Raw genomic sequence first — 22,711 nt, forward strand, 5'->3', positions numbered from 1 at the left:
TTAAATTCTTTCAATGCATAAGACAGCTTAAGAGCTTATTGTCCCAGCAATGAGCAAAACAGCTTTAAGTTACAGTAGCTTCACCTTCGTCAATTATGAGCACAATGCTTTTAGAAGGATCAGTGCTTAAGATCATAAATTTTGGGGACAATAGACACTTTTCATGTACAGTTAAGGGTTTAACATTTTTTAAGAACATATGAATAACCATACTACGTGCATCTAACCCAGAAAGATGTCTCTGCCATTAGGAAATGTTTAAGGAATGATATTTAACAAAAGGTATAGAAAAAGGAAGCCATGTTTAGATCTTTTTTTTCTTGGTATGGCATGTTTCCTTGGCTTTTTTTATACTGAAAAGAATGTCTGAATTCAGGAACAAGGTTTCTAAGTTAATGCAAGCAAAATTGAGACCTTTTAAAAATACTATAACCTTGAGAGTGTCAAGCCAACTCCCTTCATTATTCAAGGAAAAAACCTCTTTTGTTCCTCTTTTAATAGTTGGTCCCTTTTCATTTAAATTGCCTTTAAGATGTTTTGGAAGTGTATGAGTGTTAGAAAATAGATAAAACATGGAAAAGATGGTCTGCTAAACAAAACCAAATATATAAAAACTATTGCATGAAATAAAGTTAAATGTTGCCGAAGCAATAACAACAAAACAAAAATCAAGATGTCCATACATGTCACTTCCTGGGTAGTGAGTGGGTCACTGGTGATATCACCAAACAATACATAAGCTGTTAAAGTGTACTCCGTATTGGGGATGAGATCTACCAGCTGAACCTCATTCACTGATGGTCCAACACGCATCTGCACATGAAAAATAACACACCATGTTTAAAAAATGAAGAAAGCAATGGCAGAAAATCAAGCAGTGATTTAACTTCAAAGGAATTTTGTTTGTGAAATTCACAGTATATTTACAGCTTCCTGACTGATGTCATTGTATACAGTATCCCAGTAAGTTCACCGCACTTCAAGAAGTACATGCCAGTCTCTTTTGACTGTTTTGATATATCAAGAAAATTCTATCAGTTTTTCTTAATTTAGTTTTGGCAGAGTACAGGAAGTGAAAGAAAATTCTCGTACCTCTTTCTCTGTGGTTGGGACTGTGGCATTCACAGGTTCGTATGTTAACAAATAACCAGTAGCTCCATTGAGAGGTTCCCATCTCACTCGCATGGAAGTTGATCCAATGTCATAAACATTCAGGTTTCTAACTGAAGAGATTGGCACTGCCAAATAAAAGATATCTATTAATTTGCTTCCTTCACCTTCTCCAACTTCCATATTTCATATAACAGATAGTACTACTGAGAATATTGCACATGGGTATTAGGGTACATTATGAGTAGTAGAAAGGAGATCTGCACGTGGTGCTATTTTAAGTGGTGCTTAGTTTAAGAACGAGGCAATGGTCGTCACATTTTGAATGTGCTACAGATTTGTTACATGCAGCTAAAACTATCTTACAAGTCTGTACTGGAACACTTGAATATTCTAAAAAGCAACATTAACACGTGAATGCTCTAATATGAAACAGAACATGACTGGTTTGGGATCTGTACTTATAAAAGGATTTTTTGCACTTTCTTCTTTTTTCCTATATTTCTCAAATTATTAAATAAACATAAATTACCATAGACTTCATAAAAATCATGTACATACTTCAAGGATTTATGTCAAGCCTAATATAAAACAATCAAAGAAGTGAAATGAACACCTAACATTCAATATACTTAAAGAGGCAGGAAAGTCACCCTATGCTGCATTCACCATAAATATATCTAAAATCAATCATGTGACAGCTAACAGTAGAAACTTAATGGCTAAGTTATGCCTCACAGAAGTGATGTAATCATGTTGAACAGGATTTTGTTAATCTTATAAAATTAGAATTAATTTATATAGTATCCTGGCTGTTAGTAGCAGGAATTAATTATCTGGCATAAAAATGAAGGAGTACACATTTGTATATGATCAGATTTCATGAATTTATAAGCTCTGTCTTCTAATTCATGTCTGTTGCTCTAGTGTTGTACAGCTGTGCTTTATGAGCCTGGAACAAACATTTTTTATCACAGTGCAGTTTTACTTTGCAGTTTTTCAGCCAAGATCTGAACAACCAGCGTAACACAACACAATTTGGTCATTCAAATTAAAAATTTTGTTTCTTGTAAGAAGAAAGCCCATAGTGCTAAAAGTTCTACTGGACAGTTCCCCATATCCCAAACTGGGTGTTAACATGTAATTCAAGTTCCATTTCTAACTTACGAGTTGTTTCCCTGCCAATTAGAGGTTCACTGCTTTCATCTTCTACCACAGAAAACACGTTAACAACATATTCTGTTTCAGGTTTCAGATCTTTCAGAACTGTCGTTGTTTCCATCCTACTTACATAAAACTACATAAAAGAGAAGCAATGTTAACCACTGTACAACAAATGCATTTGTAATCTTATCTCTAAGAAAAATAAACCATTCCTTGTGCAACTCTTCAGAAATCAGTGGTATGGAACTAAAAATAAGTATGGTCGTCATCTTCTATGCATTTTGTCTGACAGTATACCATTATATTTGCAAAGCAAGCTGTAGGGAAAACTCAGACAGACACTTGTTTTCAGCAGAACTGAATATATCTAGCAGCACTCCGTGTGCATCCGCTTTCACACATAGTTTACACTTTTATATTACTCAGCAACATAAAGAAAATACCAGAGATATATGTTACCACTTTGGAAAAAAGTTTTAAACACCTAGGATAATCTAAATGGTTACAGCATGTGGCAGTAGCAACACCTTGCGGAACAGAAATGCCAGCAAGCAGTCAAGCTGTTAAGTCAGTGTGCACTGGCATGGCTGCTCCAACCCTAATCAAAGGCCAGATCCTGAGGTCATGATTTACAAAGATTAAATTCTCCATGAGTCAAATCTGAGTTAAGATTTAAAAGCCATATTCAGAGATGGGAAATTCAGAATTAGGTACACAGAGGTGCCTAATTTCATTCTCCTAAATACTATTCTGTCTGGTTAAAGACAGTGATGAGCAATTCAGATTGTCTAGAATCAAGGGTTGACAGTTACTGGCTCTCTGTCTAGAGAATCACCACAAGATGAATTTGACCCTCTGCATTAAACATTTTGGAGGATATGTTTAGGCACAGACTCAAAGTACCATCATACAATGTTAATCTAAGCACTACCTTACAACCTGTACTACCCACTCTTTTTTTCCTACTAACAAGAAAATGTACTAAAACAACACTGAGCCTACCCATGAGTATGCTCAGAAAATTTCTACTACAGACGTATTTAAACCAATATATGACAATGGAATATGAACAGAAAGGAATTACTAGAAATACCAGTCAACTGGTTTTAAGAAATACATTTTGGATTCATGATTTCAAAACAACCAAAGTCATTTTTACACTCCTACGTTTTGGAATTTTGTGTATCATTTACCGAGACATGGTATTCTTGACCTTGGGAGCCTTTTTTCATTTACTGTTCTACCATACATGGCACAAAGTTCACAATGATATTACTGCGATGTGGAAGTCCAAGGTCATTATGGACAATGTCAAAGATAAACATACAGTACTAACCTGTTGAGGGCTACCTCCAGAGGCAGGGTAATACTCAACTCTGTATCTATCAACGCTCTCAGGAGGTGGACTCCATCTCAGTCTGAAAGAACGAGGTGTCACTTCCGAAATAACTAAGTTAGAGGGAGGTGGTAAATCACCTAAAAGTGGAATCAAATTAAAAAATATTAATTTATCTTATGTCATCAGGAATAAAAACATGATACAAAAAAGTTACTTAGAGAAAAAAAACAACAAAGACTTAAGGTACTTGCTTATGTTTCTGTTTCCTCAGGAATTCTTAAAACAACTGTGTGAAGAGAGAGCTCACCATCACACTCTCAAGATCAAAAAAGCTCCCTATCATTCCTACTCCACCTTTAACATCAGTGTTTCACTGGAGAACCATCAGCCAACATTAATGGTTTTCCATGCTTGGCTGTGGTGGGTTGACCCTGACTGGATGCCAGGTACCCACCCAAGCTGCTCTGTCACTCCCCTCCTCAGCTGGACAGGGGAGAGAAAATATAACAAAAGCCTTGTGGGTCAAGACAAGGACAAGGAGATCACTCAGAAATTACTGTCACGGGCAAAACAGACTCAACCTGGGGAAAATTAATTTAATTTATTACCAATCAAATCAGAGTTGAGTAATGATAAATAAAACCAAATCTTAAAAACACATTCCCTCCACCTCCTCCCTTCTTCCCAGGCTTAACTTTACTGCTGAATTATCTACCTTCTCCCCCTGAGCAGCACAGAGGGATGGGGAATGGGGGTTGTGGTCAGTTCATCACAGATTGTTTCTGCTGCTCCTTCCGCCTCAAGAGGACTTATCACACTCTTCATCTGCTCCAGCGTGAGGTCCCTCCCATGGGAAAAAGTTCTCAATTAACTTCTCCAACGTGAGTCCTTCCCACAGGCTACAGTTTTTCACAAACTGCTTAAGCATGAGTCATAGAATCATAGAATGATAGAATGGTTTGGGTTGGAAGGGATCTTAAGGATCACGCAGTTCCAACTCCCCTGCCATGGGCAGGGACACCCTCCACTAGACCAGGTTGCTCAAAGCCCCATCCAGCCTGGACTTCCAGGGAGGGTGCAGCCACATTTTCTCTGGGCAACCTGTTCCAGTGCCTCACCACCCTCATTGTAAAAAATGTCTTCCTTATATCTAATGTAAATCGATCCTCTTTCAGTTTAAAGCCATTACCCCCTTGTCCTATCACTCCATGCCCTTGTAAACAGTCCCTCTCCAGCTTTCCTGTAGGTCCCCTTCAGGTACTGGGAGGCTGCTCTAAGGTCTCCTCGGAGCCTTCTCTTTTCCAGGCTGACCAACCCCAACTCTCTCCAACCAACTGTTCCAGCTCTCTGATCATCTTCATGAGCCTCCTCTGGACTCGCTCCAACAGGTCCATGTCCTTCGTATGTTGGGGGCCCCAGAGCTGGATGCAGTACTCTAGGTGAGGTCTCACGAGAGCAGAGCAGAGGGGCAGAATCACCTCCCTTGATCTGCTGGTCACACCTCTCTTGATGCAGCCCAGGACACGGTTGGCTTTCTGGGTTGCAAGCACACATTGCTGGGTCATGTTGAGCTTCTTGCCCACCAAAACCTCCAACAGGGCTGCTCTCAATCCATTCTCTGCCCAGCCTGTAGCTGTGCTTGGGGTTGCGCCAACCCATGTGCAGAACCTTGCACTTGGCCTTGTAGAACTTCATGCGGTTTGCACGGGCCCACCTCTCAAGCCTGTCAAGGTCCCTCTGGATGGCATCCCTTCCCTCCAGCATGTCAACTGCACCACACAGCTTGGTGTTGTCAGCAAACTTGCTGAGGGTGCACTCGATCCCACTGTCCATATTGCCGACAAAGATGTTGAACAGCGCCAGTCCCAATACCAACCCCTGAGGAACACCACTCATCACTGTTTTCCACTTGGATATTAAGCCGTTGACCACAACTCTTTGAGTGTGACTGTCCAGCCAATTCCTTATCCACTGAGTGGTCCACCCATCAAATCCATGTATCTCCAAGAATTTAGAGACAAGGATGTTGTGCAAGACAGTGTCAAATGCTTTGCACAAGTCCAGATAGATGACGTCAGTTGCTCTTCCCTTATCCACCAACACTGTAACTCAGCGTAGAAAGCCACCAAATTTGTCAGGCACGATTTGCCCTTAGTGAAGACATGTTGGCTGTCACCAATCACCTCCTTATTTTCCATCTGCTTAAGCATAGTTTCCATAGTTTTCATGATCTTGACAGGCACAGAGGTGAGACTGACTGACCTGTAGAGGTCAAAGTCTGCTCTCCTAAAGTCTAGGGTAGTGAGCTTGCTGTGCACCCTCCTTGCTGTCCTGAGGATCTTGAACTCCACCCTTTCATGGTCACTGCAGCCAAGGCTGCCCTTGAGCTTCACATTCCCCACCAGCTCTTATTGGTGAGAACAAGGTCCAGCATGGCACCTCTCCTCGTTGGCTCCTCTATCACTTGGAGAAAGAAGTTATCATCAATGCATTCCAGGAACCTCCTGGATTGCTTGTGCCCTGCTGTGCTGTCCCTCCACCTGACATCAGGGTGGTTGAAGTCCCCCATGAGGTCCAGGACTTGTGAACATGAGGCTGCTCCTGTCTGTCTATAGAGGGCCTCATCCACCTGGTCTTCCTGGTCGAGTGGCCTGTGGCAGACCCCCATTACAGTGTCACCTGCCCCAGCCCTCCCTTGAATCCTGATCCATAAGCTCTCATTCGGCTCCTCATCCATCTCCAGGTGGAGCTCCATGCACTCCAGCTGGTCATTGACATAGAGGGCGACATCCCCTCCTTGTCTCCCCTGCCTGTCCTTCCTAAAGAGCCTGTATCCTTCCATTCCAACACTCCAGTCATAGGAGCCATCCCACCACATCTCCATGATGCCATTAAAATCATAGCCCTGTAGGTGTGCGCACGTCTCCAACTCCTCTTGTTTATTCCCCTTGCTATGTGCGTTTGCATAGAGGCATTTAGGTTGGGCCCTCAATGAAGCTGACTTACTGGCTGGAGTGGCTGGAATTCCTTTTTGCTGCACTTCAGGTGCTTGTGTGATAACCTGTGATCCTTCTCCCAGCTCTGGGCATCTATTGCTGGCACTGGCAAACAACTGGTAGGAGTGGGATGGATTGAGGTTCCCCTCCCCCAGCAATTTTAGTTTGGTCCCTTCCATGAGGTGCAGTCCTTCAGGAACAGACTGCTCCAGCGTGGGTCCCCCACAGGGTCACACATCCTGCCAGTAAACATGCTCCAGCGTGGGCTCCTCTCCCCACAGGTCCACAGGTCCTGCCAGGAGCCTGCTCTGGTGCGGGCTTCCCACGGGGTCACAGCCTCCTTCAGGTGTCTCCACCTGCTCTGCCATGAGGTCCTTCATGGGCTGCAGGTGGATATCTGCTCCACTGTTAACCTCCATGGGCTGCAGGGGGACAGCTTGCCTCACCATGGTCTTCTCCACAGGCTGCAGGGGAATCTCTGCTCTGGTGCCTGGAGCACCTTTTCCCCCTCCTTATTCAATGACCTTGGTGTCTGTGGAGTTGTTCCTCACATATTTTCACTCCTCTCTCTGGCTGCAATTGCTGTTGTGCAGCAACTTTTTCCCCTTCTTAACTATGTTATCCCAGAGGCACTACCACTGTCACTGATGAGCTCGGCCTTGGCCAGCAGCGGGTACATCTTGGAGCCAGGTGGCATTGGCTCTATCGGACAAAGGGGCAGCTTCCAGCAGCTTCTCACAGAAGCCACCCCTGCAGCTCCCTGCTAGCAAAACCTTGCCATGCAAACCCAAAATATCAGCTTTGCTTTTGGGCTGTCAGACATTAATACTTGAAAAGAGCAGGGCTGCTGAAATTTTCCTTATTGGATGAGTATCATCAAAGAACCTGCCACAATGAGCAAAAAGGTGACTCACTGAGCAACATACTTCCTGACTCTGGGAGAAAAGAAGGCACGTCCAGCCATGTCATGCTGTGTTAGGTATAACACAGTCATTGTTGAAAGGAAATGAAGAACCCCTGCAGGGTAGTCCAGGTGGTCTGTACAACTTCCTCACACCAGCAGCTGAAAAAACAGCCCAGGGCTATGCAGTGTTCCCAATAAGTAATAAAAAGAAATTAGCAGTGCAAGCACGTAAATGGAAAAAGGATGAATTAGACTGAAAATGTGATGTACCTGGACCTTTCACACTGTTACACAGATTCGTTGTTACGTCATCAACAATGTTAGCCAGGAAGGAGAAATCTGCAACATTGTAAGCATGTATGTCATCTGGATCCGTTGCAATCTGCTTCAATTCGTTTTCATCTGCGTTTTTAATACCTTACAGAGAAGATATGAAAACAAAACTTATTAGAAATGATGGCCTTGAAATATAATGCCATGAACTTAAGTCCCTAAACACATTCTTTGAATACCCTTTTAGGTACATATGTACGTGGCCACTTCTCTGTGCATTTAGCAGATGGACAGGAGGAGGTTGGCCATCTCTTCATACTTACCAATGGCATAAAGTTCCACTCCCTCATCTCTGAGTCTTCTTGAAGGGGTGACTACATCATCTTGTGATTTTCCATCAGTGATGAGAACACCAATTTTGCGAGCTCTGGGCCTTAAGCCTGCATCTTGTTTGAAGTTGTTTTTTAAGATGAAATCCAAAGCCATTCCTAGAATGATACAAAAAAGATCACCATCACTATAAACTATTTCCATATAGTAGTCATACTAAAGGAGAGTATTTCATCCTATTGATTTCACTCTGACAATGTCATTCCACAATTTACTTCCTTCTAGAAGCATTCGGAATCTAGTTGCAGCCCATCATCTAGACTTACCAGCAACTCATGCTATTTCAACCCTCTCAAAGTCTCTAATCTCTTACTTTTTATGCATCACCCTCCTATTTCCTCTAGACTCCCTTCTGGGTCCTCATCTTGTCTTCATCCCAACCCTGACATGGAACTGCCTTTTCTTCTCGTATGCTCAACAGCAGCCCAAGCTCTTCATCACCCAAGCTCTTCTCCATCACATTTCTCCAGACTTCCACTGAGTTTATTTGTCTATGCTACGCCTGTTCTCTTCCAAACATACTGAATTGGACTATAAGGCCCTTTCTTCAAGGACAAATTTGAGCTTACTGAACAATACTGGGGTCAGCTACTGGAATTATTTTTACTGGAGCTTAAGGAAAATCCTGGCAGTGTGACATACCTGTTAGAGTATTGCCTCCTTTGTATGGTAAGTTGGCTACAGCCTCTAACAAAGCCTGTTTGGTTCGGTAAGTGTTGAGATTCCATTCTGTCCTGGGATCTCCACTATACTGTGCAAGACCTGGGAAAAAAGCCATCATTACTCAGCTATTATCTGGTTGTGTAGCAGTTACATCTCATTTTCCCTCCAACATATGACAACTTACCAATCTGTACTTTGTCAGGACCAATATCAAAAACTTCAACAATACGGGCAATGAAGTTCCTGATAGTTTTAAAATTTGGCCGCCCGATACTCCATGAGCCGTCCACCAGCAGCACGATATCAGCTTCTGCTCTGGTTCTGCACTCTAAACCTGCCATGTCAACCAGAAAAATATAACCTTAGCATGATCGTTTCAACCAGAAAAATATAGCCTTAGCATGATAGCTTTCTTTCCCCATCCTTTTATATGACATATGTCATGAGTTAGCTTCCAATATAGCTCTAGTTTTATTCACTGGCACTCTGCCAAGTATGACCTATTTGTGAACGTTACTCACACTAGTCACTGGTTCCATGGCAAAAGCTGTATAAATTTCTTCATGTATGTTTCCTTTTATAAATAAGCCTTTGCAAATGTCAAAGCCAGTGCTCTTCGCTATTGTCATGTCATTATCTGTTTTGGTCTTTAAAGATGGTTGAGAACTTGATTTCAGAGGTTTTGTTTTACAAAAAAGTGCTATATTCTATAGACTGCTAAACTAACCACTGACATGGTAGTAAGCATTATCAGATTATCCAAATTTACAGTAATTTAGTCTGTCATGGATAACTAAACTACTGCTTAGTTTTCAATGATGTAATAGTGGAATTAATAGCATATATTACAACCACTTTCAAATAAATGGCATTTCTGAATTTTCAGGGGAAAAAGACATAGTAATACAAGTGGTTTAGAAGTTTGCACATACAGGAAAGAAAGAATACAATTTAGAGAAGATACACAAACATAAACACAGGTCAAAAGATAGAGAGGGGACAAGAACAAACATTTATATAAAGCTGCAATGTTCTGAAAAGGTAGGAAGTTATTTCACATATCTTCAGTTTACAAATTACAGAATAAAATATGCATCGTATTGTTTTCATCACAAGGAAAATCACAAAATATTTATACAAAACAGAAAGACACAATTATTTTATCCACAGCCATTTGCAGAAATAAAAATAAAAATCCTTGCTCTCTCTCTTTTCCTGTAGTTTGTGTTACCAGCTGCAAATTTTCTGGCTTCCTGCCATCAGAGCTTCTGGTCTTTATATGGAAGAAATCCCATTGAGAAAAATCAGCCACACTCATCACAGTTGAAAGATATTGTGATTTCATATATGTTCCACATAATTGATCCAACACTGCAGACTCATGTATATAACTATTCCATGTACCTGGGGGTTAAAAGCATGATCCTCTTCTGCATAGAAAATATAGATCTAGTCTTTAGTCAGGACAATAAAATCAGTTGGGAGTAGGGTTTAAGTAAAACCATGTTAGTTCAAAAAAATCACATGCATAACTTTAATATGGAAGTTAAGGTTAGCTTCATGTACAATATAAAAGTTAAACTATTTTGACTTTTATTTTTCTTCCAACTACCAAAGTTCCCCACGTGGAAAATTCTAGCAAAGGCACCAGACCTAGGGTGATATTTTTCCCCTATTAATAAATAATGTACTATTACATTTACAGTCCCAGATATAAAATTCATTTTTCACATTAACCATGACTCAAATCCATGCGTTAGTAAAACTAATTAGCTTAAAGAATATAACACTGAAGACAGAAATGACAGCTGCTGTAATAAAAAATAACAAACCACTCTTGGTGCAATTATTTTTCTGCCAGACATCACAGTTTTACATTAATGTCACTGATGGCCTGTTTTGTAGTTTTTCTCAGTTTTACCCTCTTGTATTAGACAGAGTGGGACAGCAATTAATTAACAAGTTTCTAAAAATGTTGTCAATAAAGTTACACGAGGTGAGTATTTTTTACACAGCCCAGTGTGGAAACAAGGCGTCAAAGAGGTTAAGCAAAAAGAATATGGAGTCAACTGTCAGAAACTTCCTTTTCTTTATTTAACTCTGAAAGGCCTTTGCAGTTATGTTCTTTCTCCTCACCAAATTCTCTTTATTTCTACATGTATACTTGGCTATTAAGAAGCATAAAGAAGCTTCTTAATGCTTTCCATAAAGGAGGACTGAGCCCTGAAACTCTCTTCATCCAATCTTAATTGAGAGTATGGTGGGTACAACTATTAGCATGCAGAGGCCCATTAACCACACCAAGGGAGCTGCTATCATAACATTCATAGAAACTGGACAGCACTCAGCAATTGCATTTCTGAACTAAATCTCTTCCTTCTATAGTAAAAAAAAAGAAAAAAAAGACTAAATAATGGTTATGTTGAATATAAACTTAAATAATACACAGTTACACTGGGACATTCACAACTATCAGATCTTTGTTCATTATATCATCTTAGTCTTAAAAGGAAAAGTCACCATATACGGACAAGCAAAGGACTAAAGATCTGCTTAAAATTCCTTGTTCTACTCCTTTGAACACCCCTGTAGATGAGCCATGATCTCTGTTCGAGAATTTGACCTTATGTGATTAAACACAGATGTGGATGGTTTGAAAATGCAATGCAGATGGCTTTGAGTAATCAGCAAAACATGGGTTGCCTGAGTTATCATCTTTGTAAGATCATCTAAAGGGTGCAGAGGACTAGAATTGTGAACTGGGCCATACTTAGTGGTCCTTTCAGACCCGGGGTTATGTCATCAGGGTAGGGAGTATACTGAATCCTATAAATAAATATTTATATGCATTAGAAAAACAATAAGGAAACGCTGGTAAAGTTTTAGTCTTTTTTTTATCCGAAAGTCAAGACTGCCTTTTCTTCAACTCAATCATGTTTACCTCTAGATAAAAATGGCTCCGAAGTAGTATCTGAAAGGGTAGTCATCTCTTGTCCAACCAGGGGACTGCTCTCTCCTCCTTCAAACATTCCAAAAACATTTACCTTATAGGTAGTTCCTGCCCTGCAATAGTTAAACAAATGTACTGTAACTGAAGTCACTTGGCTAGCTAAATGCTGACACTTCACTTATGAAAGTCTCACAGAAAAAAAACAAAAACCAAAACAAACATGGAAAAGAAGGTGCTAAAATGTGAAGCCCAAAAACTAGCTCTTCCACAAGACAGTGAAGTTTTAACAATTTAAAAGCTGATTCTAGATTCTAGTCTTAAATGTATAGCCTTCTTCATTCAAGTAGTTTAAGACTTATAATGATCTCATTTTGACTTGATCTGAAGCCCACTTTATAAATCCAGGACTCTGAGAGAATGAATCAAGAACTAAATTAAGCTTTTTTTAACAAACATGAGCTAAGGAACTTTTGGGAGGAAACTTTAGAAATCCCAACTTTCTCTAGCATCCCATTAGTTTTCTCATATGCGAAATGCAGAACACAGCCTCTGTCCACATCTTTGCCTCCTTCAGTTCGTGTGAGAACACTACAAGTGATGTGAATGAATAAACTCAGAAAGAGCTCTGCCAGGTGCCTTTCAGAGACTGCATAACAAGATCCTCATAGCTATTGACAAAAATGCTTTCTTACAGTAGATTTTGCCAGGTATTTCAATCACAGATCATGATTAAACAAAACCCTAAGCTAAAGTTATTAAAAAAAAAAAAGACATGAATGATTATCCATACCTAAGCTCTTCCAATACCACTGTGCTGTCGTATGGCCCCACTATTAATTCTCCAAGACTCCCATCATCTTCAGTAGGGTGGAAAGTTACTTTGTACCCCTTCACTCGCCCTGGGGCTGGCTCCCAGGTTACTCGGAAACTTGACATAGTTGAATCAGAAGTTCTCAGATTTCGAGGTGGCTTAAAGGGAGAGGCTGCAATGATGGGAAAAAAAGGGTTTATATTAGGGGTACTTATAGGAAAAAATCAACAAGTATGCTTTTATGTAAAAATCCATATGCAAATCCAGTATTAGTGACAGTCCTATCTCTTTGTGCCTTTTCTTTGACATAAAGATGAGTATCAAGAGGTAAAAGGTGAGATTCACTTCACTTAATTTTAGCTATCCAACCAATAGGTACGCAGGCTAAGTTTGTTACCAAGGCTCAGTCAAAGGACTAAGGGATAGTTAGCAATTCATCTCACCTATCTTAAACATCCATCTGATCTTACAATAAATGTTGACAATAGATGGACTAACCACCATCAGTCTTCGTCTCTGTTAATTATGGAGAAAGACTAGATGACAAGCTTAGACCAGCCCTCTCTCTTTTAAATGGCGACAAGTAGGTAAGCCATGTAGACCAAAAGAGAAATGGAAGCAGCTTCCTCTTAAACCAACACTAGAAAAATCAGAATTTACTGCAGGCAAAAGTTACATGCAGCCAGTACTCAGCCACTAATATCACTTCTCAAGCTGCTTCCTCCTTAGAGCTCTGGTCCTAGAGGTCAGAGCATGGAGAGGGTGGAAGCAAGGACCCTTTCACAGAAAAAGTCCTGCCAACAGTCCTCTCCCTTTACAGGCTCAGGGCCTGGCAGTTCAAGCAACTTCACCAACCACAGGTGTGGCAGTATGTCAAAAAATAATTTTTCAGAGGAGTGCCAGCCAAACAGCTTGAGGTTTTTAGGTCAAGACAAACTTCCTCTGAAGACTAACAGCTACCCAGTGCAGGTCAGTACTCGCAGACAGACAGAGTGGTTAACAAGCCTGCTGCTAGCTTCTGCATCACTTTTGCTTTTGTGTAAATCTAAAGTGCAGTCGTAGAAAATACTGCAGCAGTGTAATCTCAAAGTTGCAAAAATGGGAATTAGAGTAAACATTAAGTCACAACTATAGCTCTGGAGTGAAAAGGTGGAGGGAAAAAAAAGAGTTTGTCTTATCCCTATGCCAATGCACTTGTCTAACTATAGCTGAAAGATCATAAATATCCTCAGATTGTGAATTCTGCTGAGAAACAGTAGATACGCTCCCACTCACAAGGAAAAATACAGCCTCGCTGTCTCCCATGATAGTCCTCCCTGAATTATCATGACAACTTCAACTAAGATCACTCAGGCTCCACTTGCTTCCAAACAGTGATTACCACCATAATTATTTAAATCTGGTTGATTTGGTCTGGATATCAAGAGAACATTTCTTCGCAAAATGAAAGACCAGCACCAGATACATACTAAAACAGAGTAGAAAAAGAGTTCTGCTTCTACCACAAAAATCCCCTCACCAGTACCAGATTCTGAGAGAGAAGACAGTTTGTCCAAAAGACCATGGTCTCTGAGGTCAGGCTTCCACTCATTACTCTTCAAAATCATCTACTCCCCCTTTTTGTTACCTCAGGTTTTCCACAGAAAATATGGCAATCAAAGAAGACAAATGTAAGTAACAGGATGCTGGGTAGCTATTTAATCAATACCCAGGACCAAAAGGCAAATTATGAAACAACTGACAACACTTGATTAAGTAGTCTGTTGCTATACTGTCTTCCTCACAAAAAAACTTTGGTTTGACTTCTGATGACAGTGTTTCAAAACAAGTCCAATATTTTCAACTGGATTTTGCACCATATTTACACCCTCAACAGCAAAAAGCTGTGCTCAGGCTATGCCATCGAGAAGTTTCGAACAAACCAAACTCTCTTCTTAACCTCTAACATTTTCTTCAATTTGCCTGTTAATTCATGAACTTGGCAGACTCCAGCATACTTTTCTATGTATCATGATTATTAATTTTAAGCACAAAACTTTAATTATCAAATCCTGTCCAAGCTTGTGATACGTACCTGTTGTTCCTTCTGCTTTTCTTGATTTTCCTGGCCCAAAATCATAAATTGGAACAACACTGAGGTCATATGTAGTTCGCGGCTTAAGTCGCTTTAACACTATACTTGTAGCAGGAGCATTTACTCTTCCAAACATCTGCCTTCCTCCACTGCGTGGTCGGTAGTACACACGGTAAGACAAGACTTTCCCAGGTGAAGGTTGCCACGTAACTCTCATCGTATTTTCTGTCTCGTTGTCTACTGTCACGGTCCTGGCATTTGGTGACACTTTTCAGTGTAAAAATACAGATAAATTTTTACTTTGTCACATAAAGATATGTTCAAATGTATGCCTACAAAATTAATTCTGCTCAATTAAAAAATTTTGCCCTCTTTAAAATTACAGAGTTTGATTGTGGAGAAGACACAGGGGAATCTAACAGACCATTGTTAAGTTATTTTTTAATTGTAATGGACTAAAAAAACATAAGCGTGCTTTCCACTACAGAGAAAAAAAGAGGGAAGTATAAATTACACAATGACACAGCATAACTGGGAGTTTTATTTACTCACACTTTTCAATAATCTGTTAAATAATGGATTCAGCACTCTCAAATGAAAGTGATAAATTATAGTCTTTTTTTTTTATGAACACAATGTCCTATAGAGTTAAGATTTTCTAAGTTTCAGGTTTACAGATCTCATAAGGTACTAGTAAATACCTAAACTGCTGGTTGTTGGGCTCCATACAAACTACCCTGCAAATAGTGGTGAGTGACTTGCTAAATGCTTGGAAAATCACTCACCACTATTTGCAGGATAGTATATGTTCTGGAATAAGCACATGGACTAATAAAGCATTTTCTCTACAAATTGCAGCACTCGGCTTCTAAGAGATATTTTCCAGACTGTACAAATGTTACAAATGATCTGAAGTGAACTGAAAGGTATGTTATGCTGGCTGTCAGCCGGAATAAGCCATCTAGGTTTTGGCAAAACAGAACCTTCTCGGCACGCCAGAATCAGTCAGTATTTCATCACATGGTAAGGTAGGCTTTGCAGGCTACAGTATCCTCTCCCCGTCCTAAGAACTGAGAATTTCTAACTGTGTTTGACACAGAAAGATGCAATGTTAGTTAGTCTCAGGTCTGGGGCTATTGATAGGCCTGACAGAAAGTTCCCTCAGGCAGCATACTGAAAGAAGCAACAAACGATATGGCTAAGCCACCTACTTAACCTGGAAAAGGCTGGACAGTTAATGCTGCTGTTCTTGAAGAAAGAAAGAAGATGTGGGACAGCAGTCTGACTCTGGGGAGTCAGCTCTTACCAATGGCAGCAATCACTACTCTTGCGAGTCCTTAGGATCAACTATACTGGGTCAAGGACAAAGGTTAACGTAGTTCAGCAGCCTGTCTCCTTCAGTAGTCAAAACAGATGCTTAGGATAGAGTACAAGAACGTGTAAAGACACATGATGCTTGCCCAGAGCATTCCCTCGGGATTTGTCTTCACATGGCCCCTTTAGGCAAACAAGAGAAACATCAAGGCTGATCTGAGGCATCCCTTGATTCGTTCTGTCTCCTCTACTTGCCAGTTCTTGCTCTACAGCAATAAGCCATCCCTGGCCTCTCAGGATTTTTTTACTTTGCCTACACTGCAGAAGAGGCTTAAGACTGCTTTGACTAATAGTACATAATGTTTATCAAATAAGAAAAAAGAAGAGCCTCAGGAAAGGTAAATAACAAACAGAAATAACACCCAGTGAGCCTGGGTTTGAAGACTCTGAAGACTGGAAAGGGCAACAGCTTGGAAACGAAATTCATTGATTCTGTGGGAATTTACCCCACCCTTCCTCCTTACTCTATCCATAATGTTTCTTCCACCTGATTTCCAGCAGTCACATCAAACCTATGAAAGGCTGGCTTCAGAGTAATTTGCAGGCAAAATCACATCTTAAGTTGGAAGTAATTCTTGCTGAATCCAAACCTATATGACATAGAAGAGATTTTCCTCTTTTTTTTCAATGGTCAAACAAAAAGCCAGAATTGACTGATCTGAGGTGACATTTTGGTTTGGGGGGACTCTACAGAAAAAAAAGGTGAAGAAAAATAAGGTCCATTTTCTTTAAAATATGATAATTTCACCAAGAACAGAATGTTACAAATGGTGGTAATACTGTACTAAACTCACCATCAGTAAAAGCCTCTCCTTCTACTGGGTCTCCTTCTCCACTGCTGTAGGTTGCATATACTGAAATCCTGTATTTAGTCTCTGGCTCCAAGCCGTCTAGCACAGCATCCACTGTATTTCCAGGAACTCTCTTCTCTCCCATCGTATCGTCATAAAGTGATTTCCATACTATCCTATAATCATTAACTGCTCCGGGAGCTGGTGTCCATGATAACCCTACTGTTGTGTCAGTTATGTCTGTGGTAACCAAATTACGTGGTGAACCACGTTCTGCAAGAAAGAAAACAGCAAATTGTCTCTCAAATACAAATAACAAAAGTTAGTAAAGTACAAATGGGAAAGTAAAATGATCATAAAGGCAAAATCAAACTCTTCCCATCATTATTAGTTTCAATAACATATATTTGTAGTTCCAAGAGAAAATTGATAGATTTTTCAACAAAATGCTTAAAGCTAACTAGACTACAAATGATCCTATCCCTTACCATGCAACATACTTAGCAGTTATGCTTTAGAACACGCAAAATAAAAATGGCATCAATCAAAGACTTGGAACAAAACCAGTGCTTAAATGTGCTGCAGCTCATTTAGGAAGGTTTTAACTCTCAAGTAAATAATTTTATTTCATTCATTCATCTTCATCCTTATGTGTGTAACTTTTTTCTAGGGGGTAAATAAAGGAGACTTTTACCTGAGTGAAACAGTCCTTTCTCTGACAACCTTATCTTCTTATTTAATAGTACTACTCTTATCTCCCAGCGTACTGTTTACCAGATCTATCAGCTATTTAATGTTTACAACTAATTTGCAGTGCATTTACTTCATGCCACAGTTACAGTAGAAAACAGTCTCCATCTTTCCACTCATAAGACTTGTACCTCTTTCCTTCCTGTAGTTTGTTCCAGCCAGCTTGGAACAGAGGAAGCAGCTTGTTAGTCTGTGAAATCCAGTTGTCAGCTGGATGCGTGAGTCTCACCTAACACACCAGAGTAATTCCACTGCTTAAAAATGGAGCTCTTTGGTCTAAAGTTGTGCAGTGAAAGGAGTGCCTCTGTTTAATGTTTAACATACATTTATAACATATGTTCAATTTTCCTATTGCGGTGGCTGGCTTTTGATGGCAGGAAAGGAGCTCTGACTGGTAGGTTTAATGCAATGGCCTCTCTGTAGCAAAATCTGCAAAATGGATCTAGAAAACAAGATCCACACGCACACAGAAGCACTTGGTTATTTGGTGTGTATTCTCTGTGGCCTACGGGACATTCCTGAGAGACTGCTTAGCAAGAGGACTTAAACACTTGAGGTGGCCTCATGGCATCACAGGTGAGTTTTACCTGCACTGATAAAAATATTTCCTTATATTATACCCCAGCAACCACAGCACCAGAGTCAAAATCCTTTGAACACAGAGAAACTCAGTACCTATCCAATTTCCACTGCTTGGGCTCATTGCAAGAACAGACCTCACTTTTCAGAAGCCTGAAGCAGTTTCAGTCCAAGACTGAGCAACAAGTTGCTCAAAGTCATGTACTGTGTTTTCACTTTTCATATTCATTTGTCTTTCACTTCCAACACAAATCTGCAACATTTCCAAACATAATCCCACAGGAGCAAACAGAACTACCTGTAGAAAGGCTTCATTTGGAAATATCTCATTGCCAGTACAACTTCATTAAAACTGAGCCAATGAATCCCACTTGGCTTAATGATGAATGGAAATTAATATCAACCTAACTGAAAACAATGCTTACAGTATAATAAAGATTCATCAGCTACACAGATTACAGAATCAGAGGGTACCACTCCAATCACAAAGCTGACTCTCAAATACAGTTAATAAAGCATGTAACAGAATTCCTTTGTGTTGTGGGGAGGTTCTGATTTTGATTCACAGTCTTGGGAGATCCCATCATGTTCTTCTGGAGGCAATTATTTTCCCATAAGAAATTATTTTCCCACAAGACTCTGCATCAGTTCTTATAACTTTACTCTTCAAACTAATTTTTAGCCTCACAATATAAATCACCATAATTTATGGCATCTTCTCTTCAAAAAAAAGGTTAAGATACAGAGGTTTTGGTAAAATTCACTTGTTTATCATTTCACAACAATAGTAGTTGCATATATCGAAAAAGTTATAGCAAAAAGGCCTGATTCAGCTCATGCTTCATGCAGTCTCACTGAATTCAGTGACTGCATTAAGTGAATGCCAGGGCAGAATCTAAACTCCAAAGATCAATTTTCCTGGAAGCCTGAAAAAAGATTTGCCTTCAAAAGTAAATTACACCAATTTTTCTGTCTGCTCTTAAGCTTCTACTCCCAAATCTTGGCTTTTTCATACAATAAAAAAAATATTAAGGCAACCCAAATGGAAAAAATATGGAAAACCTAACTTGATAGAATGCACAGATGTCTCACAATAAAAACCTTTCTTTCCATATTTTAATGTAATATAAATATACAAGTCACTTTATTTTGGCTACTTTAAAACATGGCTCTGCCACAACATGATTTCAGTATTAAAGTATCTGCTACCACAGCACAATTTTTTGCAAGTCTACTCTTGGACGCTACAGCTAATGATATATGTTGGAAACACTGCAAAAATAACTGCATATTTAAACCCGTTATTGATTAAGTCATTATTGAGGTCATTAAATAACAGAGGAAAATAATTTGTTTGGAATTGACTGTAATGAACACCAGTTACTGTAATATGTTGGTTCTGAAAGAAATATCCTTTGGAACTAAATGTCTTTTTTATAAGGTAAGGTAAGAGAGGGAAAAAGGACTGGGATTCCTACCAAACCACTAGAACTAAATGGAAAATTTTTACTTCAAATAGTTGGAAACTGCTGACAAGACAACTTACCTACTAAGGGAAATTAGACTTTTTATATGTTACACTGCAACCAAGAACATTTCTTTAACATAACACACTAACTTGATTTGCACCTCATGTGTGAGGTGGAAGTTCACTGACAGCTTTTTTCTGCTTCCCTGGATCTCCCACAAGTGTTTTTGTATTAGGGGAGCAGCTGTGTTTAAGATGCACTCGAACTGTAAGTCTTAAATTATTAGGATTCCATTAAGTACTATTAAGGTGCTACACTCAGAGTCACGAAATGTATTTATGCTCCACAACAACACTGGAATAATGTAGTGAGCAGCAAACATACAATCAGACCCGTGAGATATTTTTCCCTTGGATTAAAACAAAATACCTAGTTACCTTGCTTACATTTCACCAATAACAAAAAATAAAATCTACAACTGTGACACCTAAGCAGTCATTCCGTTCTTTGGTCCACGTGTTCAGAAATGTTTGTTGTACACCTGCTTCTTGCCTGCTTGTTCAAACACTGCTTGCATGGACAGGACAAACTCCTGCCCGGGTGAGCAAGCCAGTCACCAGTTTCAGGCTCAGAGTCTGTTCAGCAGTCTTTAGCTCAGAGCTGCAGTCTGCCTACAGTCCCTTGTACATCTCTACCATCACTCAATGCAGACATATTCTCAAAAATTAACTTGGTAACTTTCAGTCAGGTGCTTTTACACCCAGTTCTGGACTTCTGCAATGTCCGGTTTCCATATTAAGTTTTTTTCCACTATAGTATGCCAGAAACACAATATAATATTAAAGCAGTTTCCTTGTGTCCCCTTGGCTCACTTCCCATAGCTCTCCAGCAATCACTGTTGTTATTGAACACAAGACTGTGAATCAGCTAAAATTAAAAATGTTGACATTCATAAAAATCAAATGGCCTTATTCAAACGGCTTTCCCCTCAAAAACATTTACACAACTCCAGTTGATTTCAGTGGGAGTTGTACATGCAGTTTGGGCCCAAAGTTTAAAAAAAATTCTGTATGTGCTCTTAAAACCAGCTTTCAAAATCAATCTGCAGCAGTAAATTTCATGCAGAGCCATGTTTCATTTAAGTTAAACATAGAGCTGATCAAAGCCAGCCTCCTAAAAGGTCAGAATCAACTAAATAAATAAGCCTTCTCTTGCAGAGGCATAGACCAAAATTTTATGGCCTGAGTCCTGCCTTGTTTACCACAGGATACATCAGGAGTATCCCGTTAAGTCAACAGGCTAGGTCACCACAGCCAGGGATCCAAGTGCACATATCAGATGAGATGGTAGCAGAATCATTTTAAGGTTTTACTGCAATGGTCAAAGTCTCCTCAGTATTGGAGAGTGATCAAAAGTCAATTTCAAATGTCAGACTCAAAAATCTTGGAATGTATAATTTTAAAAATGCATGAAACAGCATTAAATCTCCTGAGGACACTGAGTCCTTGTTTCTGTCAGGACGGAAGCAGCACTCCGCAGTCTGAACATTACGTAAAGTCTCTGTGATATGGTAAAAACCTCATTGTAAGAAAATGTCACTTGAATTCGTACTATTCTGTCTGTAGGAGGTCATTCATTTCTAAAGCATTCTTACGTTACCATAGAAACAGCAAAAAGAAATCATTTATTTACCAAAGAGCTACTATCCATTTTCTCACCAAAAAAAGAGCGTGCTCCCCCAAATCCCTAAACCTAAACTCTAAGAAATGTATACAACAGAAAACAACTTAAAACTGAAAAGTGACTCAGTCACGACAACTTTTTTTGATATATCACTTTAGTACAGGCCAATTCTCACAGCACAAATAGCCACCCATCAAACGGGATGGCAGGATTGGGCCCTATATCACTGAAACATAAAGATTCCCTTTCTAAAGGGGAAGAGACTATGACATAATTATCTCTCAAATTTATCTCCTTTATATAATACACTACACCTCTTGTTTATTCCAAAACGTACAAAGGTAAGAAATAAAATGGATTGACATCTCTGCTAATGTAGACTAGCAGTCTCATTTATTTCAAAAGAATTCATTGACAGCAACAGTGTTTCTAGCCTAGGAACTTCACTGACATAAGTGGAAATACTTTGAAATTTATCAGTGCAAGCAAGATGGGAATTTGACCACTGAATCTTTTTCAAAAAAAAAAAAAAAAAAAGCTTTTTTTCTAAATTTCTCTGAAATTCTTATTTAAAAGTGTGATTACTGCTTAGAGTCAGTAACTGAAATATTCTTAAAGATATTCTGAAAAATATATAACTGCCAGCAAAAGGACACTCATAAAATACATCTGCAGCTTTCAAACTTTTCAGACATTCATTAGGATTAAACATTGCTGCGTAGATTTCTTAATCTAGCAATAAATTTGTTTCTCTTTAAAACAACTGCAAATTAGGAAAGTTAATCTATTTAGCAGCTAATGTACAGTATGTTCTTTTCATCTGACAGCATGTCTTTCGGCAGAAAATCAAATTCTTGCCAGACTTACAACCACCTCTCTTATTAAAAAACAGATTAGAAAAACAGTAGCTCTCGCAAACTGCTCACTGTCTGTTGCATTTACGGTCACCACCCTCACCATGCTTATCATTGTATTTTATTTCTGGTGTATGACGAATTGGATAAGATCATATGATCCCCCCAAAAAATTGAAAGCCACGTGGTTTGTTTGGGGCTAAGAGGAAGACTTTTCCCTAAGGCATTCCTGTGGGTGTTTCTTGCTTATTCTTCAATATGTATTATGTATCATCAAATACAACCATCAGTGCTAATCTGTTTAGTTCCCCCACTTGTCACAAGCCTTGTTCCACTACATGGAAAATGGCAGCCTGCACTGTTTTAATTTACTTCAGCAGTTCCAACGACTTTGTGTGAGCTGAGGGGAATCACACCCACCAAAATGTGTCTGAGGAAAATTTTTCCATGGCACCTTTATAGAAGGGCTCCAACCAAAGCTGCCTAGTGATGGATCACCACGCACTTCTGAAAGTGAGAGGATAAAAGTAGAGAGTT

At 39.5% G+C, this 22,711-nt stretch overlaps 1 protein-coding gene across 6 annotated transcripts in view; it reads right to left on the reverse strand.

Annotated features, from left to right (window-relative positions):
* COL12A1 (collagen type XII alpha 1 chain) overlaps positions 1-22,711 on the reverse strand; it is a 105,938-nt gene that overhangs the window by 56,403 nt on the left and 26,824 nt on the right. For 5 of the 6 annotated variants that reach the window (XM_054819202.1, XM_054819205.1, XM_054819203.1 and 2 more), the window contains 12 exons: positions 16,843-17,112; positions 14,675-14,941; positions 12,580-12,772; positions 11,781-11,902; positions 9,024-9,173; positions 8,819-8,938; positions 8,110-8,274; positions 7,784-7,930; positions 3,611-3,750; positions 2,278-2,407; positions 1,093-1,238; positions 684-813 (listed from right to left, as the gene is read on the reverse strand). In XM_054819202.1, the coding sequence (XP_054675177.1) occupies positions 684-813; positions 1,093-1,238; positions 2,278-2,407; positions 3,611-3,750; positions 7,784-7,930; positions 8,110-8,274; positions 8,819-8,938; positions 9,024-9,173; positions 11,781-11,902; positions 12,580-12,772; positions 14,675-14,941; positions 16,843-17,112 (1,980 nt within the window). The remainder of the gene's footprint in view (positions 1-683; positions 814-1,092; positions 1,239-2,277; positions 2,408-3,610; positions 3,751-7,783; positions 7,931-8,109; positions 8,275-8,818; positions 8,939-9,023; positions 9,174-11,780; positions 11,903-12,579; positions 12,773-14,674; positions 14,942-16,842; positions 17,113-22,711) is intronic. The other variant, XM_054819207.1, reaches the window with a different exon arrangement.

The sequence above is a fragment of the Grus americana genome, chromosome 3 (assembly GCF_028858705.1).
Source record: "Grus americana isolate bGruAme1 chromosome 3, bGruAme1.mat, whole genome shotgun sequence".
NCBI classification, from domain to species: domain Eukaryota; kingdom Metazoa; phylum Chordata; class Aves; order Gruiformes; family Gruidae; genus Grus; species Grus americana.